The 9,885-nt window shown below is 38.5% G+C and overlaps 1 protein-coding gene across 2 annotated transcripts in view; it reads right to left on the reverse strand.

Moving 5' to 3' along the window:
- Positions 1 to 4,644, reverse strand: part of bcam (basal cell adhesion molecule (Lutheran blood group)) — a 53,467-nt gene extending 48,823 nt beyond the window's left edge. Inside the window, exon 1 of one of the 2 annotated variants that reach the window (XR_013785668.1) lies at positions 4,353 to 4,644. Coding sequence is in view for 1 of the 2 variants with exons in the window: in XM_079444787.1 (XP_079300913.1) it covers positions 4,353 to 4,416 (64 nt within the window). In the remaining variant the exon portion in view is untranslated. The remainder of the gene's footprint in view (positions 1 to 4,352) is intronic. The other variant, XM_079444787.1, reaches the window with a different exon arrangement.
- Between the last annotated feature and the right edge of the window lie 5,241 nt (positions 4,645 to 9,885).

Raw genomic sequence — 9,885 nt, forward strand, 5'->3', positions numbered from 1 at the left:
CCAGCTTCAGCAAGTTCTCTCAACATGCTGTTTTAAGTTTATACAACAAAAAGCTGAGGATCTCCTACAAAAATAAGTTGAGATATCTCAAAAATCTGCTGAAGCTGGTTGCCTTAAAATTTTAAGTTGGCTCAACATTTTTTTTGTTTTTTTTACAGTGTATCATTGCATAGGGAAAAAAACACTGGAGACATTTTTCAAAATATGTTATGTTCTGCAGAAGAAAATGAGGGGAGGAAATGCTGACAATTTTATTTTATAATTTTTTATTTATTTTAATACTTCCAACAGCAGGTAGGCCTATATTTATGCTAAAGCTTTTGATTTTGCATTAATAAACCTTCAAAAAATACTTAATATAAAAATACATTTTAAATCTTCTCCATTCTCCAAATCTTCTGCCATCAAAACTGTTCAAACTTGTCAAACACAACAAAGCTCAGGTGTCAAGGAGTAAGCTAATATATTGTTTTTAGTGTAAAATTGACTATGAAATCTTTTGTAACCTAATGTAATAACATTTAACAATGTTAAATTATACTCAACTTATACACATTATAAAAGTTTAAAAAGTAACATTTATGATTTGGTGTCGATGAGAGGGTGCTTGTGCCTAGATTGGGTTGTGGAGATACACAAGACAAAAAGAAAGATCAGGAGAATCTGGCTTAGATGATATTAAGATGAAAAGACAGACTACTTAGTATCTTTCTTTCGGAGTAAGCATGTGGTTGCTGCTGCTTTGTGCCAGAGCAGTGAGCTTTCCTCAAACCAGCTGCCAAAAGTACTGCTGCCAATCCAAAAACAAGCTTTCATGATGGGTCTCCAATCAATTCAAACAAGCCCAAATGCTCTTGATTATTATTTAAGGAGTTTAACAAATCATTCAGCTGTAATTCTACCCGTTTCTTATAAGTAACAAATATGGATACTTCTATTATATACAGTATGTTAAGAGTAACATGTCCAAATTAACAGTATACATAACACAAAAAGTAACCAAATGACCTATTACTTCCAGCGAGATTGAGAAGTGCACATCTAATGGACACTTTACCATCCCATAAGGCCATGGGAGAGGATTTGAGAAGGGGGACGCAACTGAGAAATCCAATTGCATATTCTCTGATAAAAATTGCAATTGCAATTTAAAAAAACTGCCACATGCTTAAGTATCAGGGGTCTGTCAAATCACTAAAATGTGATTGCCGTGTAAAAATGCTTTATGGTCTAGCAGCAAAGTGCCATATTGTGATCTTGGATTAAAACCAGTGTGTTGTGGTTGCGTGACTTGCTTTCACTGGCAACCTGTATGTCCATCTGTGCCGAACGAAAGAGAGGCAGAGAAATAGAGATGGGATAGAAAGAGAGAGAATCTGGGGGGGGGGTTGAAGAGTCAGGGGGCGAGATGTAACCTGTCCCCTGCTGAATGCTTCTCATTCCAAGCAGTGACTCCCCCCTCCTAACGGGAATGAATCACAAAGCTGATACGAGAGACTGGGGCCCACAGCAAGCGAGCCCAATCATACACTTTACCAGCTCTTTCCACCACTACCATCATCGCCGGCCAAATTAGCACCTTGGGTTTGCACAGTTACACAACGTGTGGGCTTACGCTGCACACACACAGGTGTGCGTGACTAGATTCATGTGCAGGTGTTTGCGTGATGGATATCTATAGGAGCTTTGAGCTCGCAGAAGCCACCTCAGATTGGCTTTTATCTGCTGGCCCAGCACAAAGAGCGGGTTTTAATTTGAAGCCTCCTAATTCCATAATAATTACTGCCGGCTGCAGGGGGTGACGTGTGTGCGCGCGCTTGTGTTTGATGCCGCTGCGGTTGGGGAGGTTCTGCTGAGGAGAAAATTTAAGCAAGGAAATGAGCAGGGGAAATAGACAAAGAAGGGAAGAGCGTTGTTTCTGCGAGGCTTCTTAAACTCAGCTGACAAGCTGTCTCAATGATTCTTTCTGCCACTTTCTGACATCCCACCACAATCTAACGCGCACAGTCGTGGAGGTGCTGCACCAATACCTCCTAGGAATATGCAACTGAGGCTTGAAAACGCAAATAATATTGTGTAAATGTCATCTGGGAGGGAGGGTATTGTTTTGGTATCAGTTCTTGTGGTTACAGTAACAAGGTCAGGTGGCTCCAATATGAGGCTGGACGGGAACCATTTTAAATGCTAATCAGCGAGACTTCCATTATAAGGCAAATTATATGAAAGCTCTAACAGTGACTGGCGTACCTCTGGGAGAGGTAGGCAACAAATTGAAATGAACGGGCAGAGTTCCAGCAGCTGTCATTTGGCAGTTAAACGCTAGAGATCAATTGAAATTTATGCCCGGAAAGAGGATAAAGTCGTTAAAAGAGGTTTTCCTGTTGATGCACTCAAAGAAAAGATGCTTTGGATCTTGTGGAAGTGCAGCAGTTTTCAACCTTGCTGAGTTTGAGAAGTCACAGATCATGATACTAGAAACTGCCAGAGCAGTCTGGCCATCAGATAGTTTGACATCAAACTGAGGATCCCCTGATCGGCCCAATTAAAGCACATGCAAAAATAAGTAAATTCTTAATGACGTTTGAGTTAAAGAGAGAGGAGAAAAACAGCTACAGAAGAGAAGATCTCAGAGGACCTGCTTTCAGAGCAACAGCAGCATCACAGATCAGTGTATTAAACCCAAACGCAGCACCCTGGAGCCTTGAGTGAGCTCATCAGAAGAAACACTTCATCTGTCTGTTGCTCCACACGTATTTTCACACTGGACACGAGAAGAGCCTCAAACAATGGAAGAAAAGCAGGGAGCTGAGGGATAAGATAGGTAGGTAAAAAAAAGACTGCAGATAGCCGCAGTATTGAAATAAGGTGAGAATGCTGGAAGAGCCAGATACACAGTAGGGGAGGGGAGCGAGAGAGCCTTGAGAGCAGATAGAAAGATAAAACAAGTACCTCTGGGATGGTGAAGAATGTCTGCCTGGGAGGGTTATTTTTTGGAGAGAGCTTCTTTATATGAGTGTTTTCACTCAAAGTCAGTCATGTTTAAATGGAAAACATGCAGACTTTCAACGTTGACTTAAGTCAAATCGCCAGACATAAAATGTAAATTTGGTGTCAAAATGAAATAAACTTATCCGCAATTCAAACATATGGTAATTTGCATTTGGGCTTCATTTTTAAAGTGATAATACACAGAAAGGAGGAAAAGACGGTCAGTCAGAGAATGGGCGGAGCTAGAGGCGGGGCCACAGTTCCTCCGTGCTGAAAAATCATTGGCCATAGAAGATGCTTCAAAGCAGAAAAAAACTGCTACCAACTGAACCGCAGAGTGGTGCAGACAGTTACAGCGCAATGGACTTGAGAACTCAGAGCAGGTTCACATATTCTCACTGAATATTAACAGATATTATTTTCCGTCCATCCGGCTCTTAATGAATAAAATAGGCTACAGATACTTAAAACATTTTGAACATTTAACAGAGGGAAACTGATGTAAGCCTATTACTACAACTTGATTCGACTTTGCTTGTTGAAAATCTTGCATATTGCAGGCTACATGTGATCATGGCATGGTACCCAAACAGTTCATAATTCTGCACAGGGTATAGGTTTAATATCGACACAATATTTTTTTTTTTATTATTATTATTAATTGTTATAAGTCCAAAAATAGTTCAATGCTATAGATTAAATTATATTGTGAACCCAATTGTAAACCTCAGATAATCATCATTACATCCCTCTGTAATGGGGTTTTTGAAATTTATTGTACGCCATTATTTCGTATTGATTTAAAATTAAAAATATAGTAATACGTATGAGACCATTTCGCCTACGTTTCAATAACACAGAATCATACTGACGTGATATGAATTTATTTTCTCCGCAGCTGCACACTTGAACTCAGATGAAAGTACGCGCGTCTGTCCGGCGATAAGTGCAGCGGAGCAGGAGCGTCCCTCCCCTCTTCAAAGATCAAGACCAGTCCGGCTTGTTAACCCTTGATCCATTCCCTGACTTAAACATGAAACCCTCAAAGACGCCAACAGCCACAAAAAAACTGTTTATTTTAAGTAAGTGTTTTAAAATGTCTTCTTTAAAATGTCCAACGTAACCCCACAAAGTTGCTTTCGACACTTGCGCTCCTTTATCCTCCATATAGGTTCCAAGGTAACAGGTTGTTCCAAGAAACAACAGAAAAGTAACCTATTGTTAATTTACTCCACGTTCAAACATGCAATTTACATTTATACCTTGTTAACAGAAAAAATAACTTTTTTCATTTTTAGCTTTTAATTATTTAGTAGGCTACAATATGTAATTTGTTAAAGCCTGATCATTAGACTACAACTTACCTTTCAGCGCTACAGCAAGCAAGGTGCAGCAAATCCCGAACCGTCCCAACATCGCTCTCTCCATAGTTGCGTCTCAACTTGGCGGCTTTGTTTCGCGTCGCGTCGTTGTGTTTCTTTGCAGCTTCTCGCCTCGGTACAGCTCCTTCACCTTCCGCTCTGCTGTCGCTCTCACTCGCAGTAATGCAGTGCGCTGCCCCGTCCTTCTTGGCGCAAGAAATCTGATGCGGATGGCAGTGACTTGGCTGATATATTTGCACAAAAGGTGACCCGTGCGCCCCTCCCCTCTCCTCTCCCTTCCCAAACGAGTAAAGTGCTGCTGGAGTGAACGCGTACGGCCAAGAGACAAGAGATATTTACAGGTTATTGGCTAATTATTAAACAAAGGGTGATGCATTGAACAACAGTATTTCGATTTGGTATGACCTCTAAATCTATATTAACTTACTCTTGTACAAAACATTTTGGTAACATACACACATACATACATATATATATATATATATATATATATATATATATATATATATATATATATATAGACTACAGAGGGTAGTCCGGATTGGTACATCATTGGTACAACATACTGTACATGTTGAAAATACAGTTTAATTTATGATTGACAAGGATGTAGTACAGTTTTAACTCTTTCACTGGTTTAGATCATTCATTTGTGTGTCCCCTTGGTAATAATAGTCTCTCAGTTCACACTGGGTTTCAAACAGGCATTCCTGGGATAGCTGGAGCAAAACAGCTGCTTCACTTTTCTCAGGGCAAGAGTGGTGTGCACGAGAGAGAGAGAGAGAGAGAGAGAGAGAGAGAGAGTGCGTTATCGAACCCGATAAGAGGAGAGAGGCTTGGGAAATGGAATAGGGCAAAGTGATGAAAGAAGAGGAGAGAGAAGACAGGAGGGTGGAGCTTTTGTGTTGGATAGAGAGTATACGGCGTGATATATTCAGCGGTGTCATTACTGTAACTTTGTGCTATTCTTGGGTCATGACAGCACAGCAATGTATTAAACTGCTCATCTCATAACACCAGAAGTGACTCTTTGCACTTCAAAGTCCACACAGACATTGCTAATGCACAAACATTGCTTTACTGTAATGCCATCCAGTGCAAAGCAGGGAAAGTTAGGGAATATAGTCATAGTATCCTTCAGGAGAAATGGGTCAAATACCATCAGTTAAAGGGCTACTGATAAGGGCTTGCTCTGGGAAATTTCATAAAAATAAGTAAATAAATAAAAAATAAACATTTTCCAGTAACAGCTACATCAGAGATAAGGCAGGTTGATAGTTCACCCAGAAATGAAAATTGTATTATCATTTACTCACCCTCAAGTTTTCATGTTGTTTCTGTTTCGGTGGAATACAGAAGAAAATATAAAAATTTTCCCACAGCTGTACATAGTAGTTCGATAGTAGAAATAGTTTACAATAGCTAAGCTCCAAAAAGACAAAATCAGTAGAATGTGGAGGTTTTCTGGCTGTCCTCCAACTTTCCAGATCCCATTCCCAAATATATAAAAAATTATAAAAAAAAATAAAAATAATAATATAAAATAGATAAAATAATATAATAAAATCATAAAATAAATCAAACATATTTTTACTATAAATTTTTTTATTTAATTTATATTAAAAAAATGTTAGTTTTTAAAACTATTTTACTACTGAAAAGTACATTCTACAGTTGTCATGATGACAACAGAGATAATTTTTTATTTCCTGATTAACCCACATCAAACTCACAGCACTCCAAATTAATCAGTTTAACAAGGGAGGTAAGAGAGACTACTGTTATTTTTAGATTATTTCATTTTTATTCTTAGGTGGTATTCTCATACTTTTTCTGCCTCCTCCGCCTCCCCTGAGAAAACTCCACTGGACAAAATTTATAATAAAATATTTACCAAAAAGTAGTGTCCACAAGCCAATAACAAACAGACTGAAACTTTATCCATTAATAATACCACCACTGAAACTCCATAATCTCAAACCCCTTTGATGTTATTGATGCCAAAACCCATTGGTCCTCATGTGACCAATCACAACTTGCCAGCTGAATGTGTGAATTGGATAATAAGATTGAAATAATAGCTCACTCAGAAATGACAATTTTGTAACCATTTACTCACCCCCACATTGTTCCAAAATAAAAGATACATTTAGATTCTTCAAAATGTCTCCTTTTGTGTTCCACTGGAAAGAAAGAAAGAAAAAAACATTACACAGGTTTGGAACACCAGGTAAATCTACATTTCTTTATAGTTATTTTAATAGCAGTTATTGCTGTCAAAGCTGCTGTATGGCACAGGGTTGTGAGGTGTCCAGTCTCAGCCTGGACAAGAGAACATACTAGTAACTGAAACCCACCCTGTGACCTTTCCACGGCTCACACTTTGCTCTTTGAAAACATCAGAGCCTTATGTTGACCCAGAATGTTTTGGTGATTTAAAGTGTGTGTGATTTTCCTCTGGAACAATGCCATCAGAAGTACACGGAGATGTCAGGTTGACAGAGGGATGTAATGATAAAATGATGAAAAGGGAGAGAAGAGATTAGAAGAACTCTTTGATTCTTGTGTCAGGGTGTGACTAGCATGGGGCCTGGGGGAACAACGGGATACAGAACAGAGGAGCGGAGAAGAGAGAAACAGAATGATAAATTGGGGCTTAAGGGAAAGCAAAGAGGACTGCACACCCGGCAAGTAAATCAGCAGAAAATTAGTAAAGACAGACCAAAGGGAGCATGGACAGAGTAAATGTTTTGAATTTAATGTGCTTTTAATATTATTCTCACAATTATATGTTGTTGCATAAACTGCTCTCACTCGCTTTCTCTAGTTTGTATTTGACATCTTTTCAGGCAAGTTTTTGTTTACCCTCCAAATCAATTTTCTCTCAAATAGTATTCCTGCAATTTTGTTTTCTGGTAGAACCGCTGAATACAGAGAACATGCTGGGATGAAAAAAATCTTGTTATCAGAGATGTTTTTTTTTTTAAATGTCTCTTTTTATAGACAAACCTAGCAGGGAAAATAAACCTATTCAGAGTCTAAATGAACCAGTGCAAAAACACTGTGGGAAGAAAACCCTCTTGGTCACTGTAAGATGCACAATATTGTTCACATCAGAAATACACATTGAGGTCTCTATCGCCCTGTTGGGGTTTATTTTCAAATAATGTCCATCAAAAAAAAAAGGAAAAAAAAGTCCATTATAATAAACAAAACAATCAGACTCCCAACAGGATGAGCACAGCAACAGTATTGCAGGAATATTACTGGTAAAGTCCACTGAGGTCATTTTAAATACAATCAAAATCATAAGATGATGTGAGGTGTGTTTGTATGAAATATGAGAGCGGTTATGAGGTGTGATATAAGAGAGGAAGTTTCAGTTACCTGGATGAGCAACCTGACAGTAATATTAGGAATTATGGCAATTAGACCATGCAACAATGTATATAAACAAAAAAACAACAACAAAACACTGGTTACCAGAACCAAATACGCTCTATACAAGTTTCATACGCACGAATGAGTAACCCAGGCATAATACTGAAATAATGAAACATTTAAAGCTAATGTTAAATTTAGGGTGATACTGTACAAGCAGGCCCGGATTGGCTAATCGGGAGCATCGGGAGGATTCCCGGTGGGCCGGTCTGTTATTTTGGCTGAGAGGGCCAAGGTGTTGTCATGCCACTGGGTTGATATGGATGCTGTCCCTAGAGTGCCTGCACTCATAGCAGCCCCACTCTTTTTATCTATTATTTTCATTCAGCCCTTATTATTATTTTCACCAGACCATATAAATAACAAATTCTAAATTGATATTTAATAATTCTTTTTGCTCAAATCATTGTTTTGTGAAGTAGCCGTTTGCGGAAGGCTTTAAGACCAAGCGGAATCCTCTGCCGGCTGCTCCTGCTTCACAGCGTGCGGGACTCACGCTAACGGCAACCTGGTGCAGGTTGTGTTTTGACTCTGTCAAATCAGTTTTGGCCAATGCAAGCAACTTATTGATCATGAGACCAACATTTAGCAAGGCAGGAAAACATTCAATCTACCTGAGGGAAGACATCTTTCATTGTAATACTGTTAAACAGAGAGAGTGAGAGAGAGAGAGAAAAAATACATAAAAAAATAAAAATAAATAAACTTCTAGTAGCCTATTCTTAAACTTGGACCTCATTATTAAAGTACAAATCCAAGCACCAGAAGCACCACACTCTCTAAGTTTTCTTTAATTGAAAAATATGCATTTTTATTCAAAGGATATAGTTGCAATAATATTTTAGTTCAAAACTTTAAGTGCCATTGTTTTAAAAAATAATGCTTTATTGACTGACGTTTCATTGACCTTCAGTTGTTATGCGTTCAAATTTCATGCCATTTGTATGCATGTAATTTCACAGTATTTTCACCTCCTAAATTACTACATGGTTCTATAATGGTACAATTTACACAGGTCAATGACATTTTTTGTATAACATTAAAATTCTTTTTAGAATAATTGTGATTATTACTTATTTTTAACTTCAGGCAAACAGCCTACATTATGGTACAGTACAAATATTTGGAGCATCCCTTATTCTGCTCCTTATTTTCTTAAAGAATAAACACTTATTTTCTTAAATAATACAAGAATAAACACTATTTTCTCAAAGAATAAAAGATAAAGAATCACAATTGTCCCTTATTTTCCATTTCTGAAGTTAATTGGCAACCCTAATGATGACATAATTATCTGTTGACTTCCCTGACAGCTGCACCTTGCTCAAAAAAAAAAAAAAGTTAGTTGTTGGAGATATGCGAGCAAAATATAATAGATAAAAAATGGATAATAGAAAGCACAAAGGAGGCACTGAAAAGGCCAGAACAAAAAAATAAATAAAAAAAGTGGGCCGGTCTAAGGCTTGAAACTCCAGGGCTAAAAATTAGTCCCACTCCGGCCCTGTGTACAAGGTTCCTGCAGCTGAGGGTTTAGTCAAGGACAGATCCTCACTCTGCTCTACTTTCCAGGAATGACTGCCACCATACTAAACCCACAGGCTACATGTATCCAGCCTTTAGATATAGCCATAACACACTATCATGGTGGCACACTATCGGGATCCAACCCAAAAATTCAAAAGTCATTTTGGCTTGGCACGTGGGCGGACGTGCTGACATTTCGGCTGCAGGGTTCATCCTCATGGGGGCTTTCAGTAGAACAATACAGCCTATCATTCCTTCTGCCCACAGCCTGAATGAACATCTTTCTCTGCACATAGAGCTGATTATCATAAACTACAGACCACACAGATCAGAGCTACGTGTGTGTGAACTGACCTCAACTCATACCAGAGGTCAAAGAGCCACTGGGGAAAACATGGAAGGCGTTGATACTCTCAATAAACACAGCAGATTAAGACTTCACGATGGAAACTGAAGAACAGCCTCATTAAGCACAGTCAGTGTACAACAGGATTCATACGGCTCTGCGCTCAAAGACATTATGTTTACTGTAAACTGAGATGACTCACTC

Source organism: Barbus barbus (assembly GCF_936440315.1).
Source record: "Barbus barbus genome assembly, chromosome: 21".
NCBI classification, from domain to species: domain Eukaryota; kingdom Metazoa; phylum Chordata; class Actinopteri; order Cypriniformes; family Cyprinidae; genus Barbus; species Barbus barbus.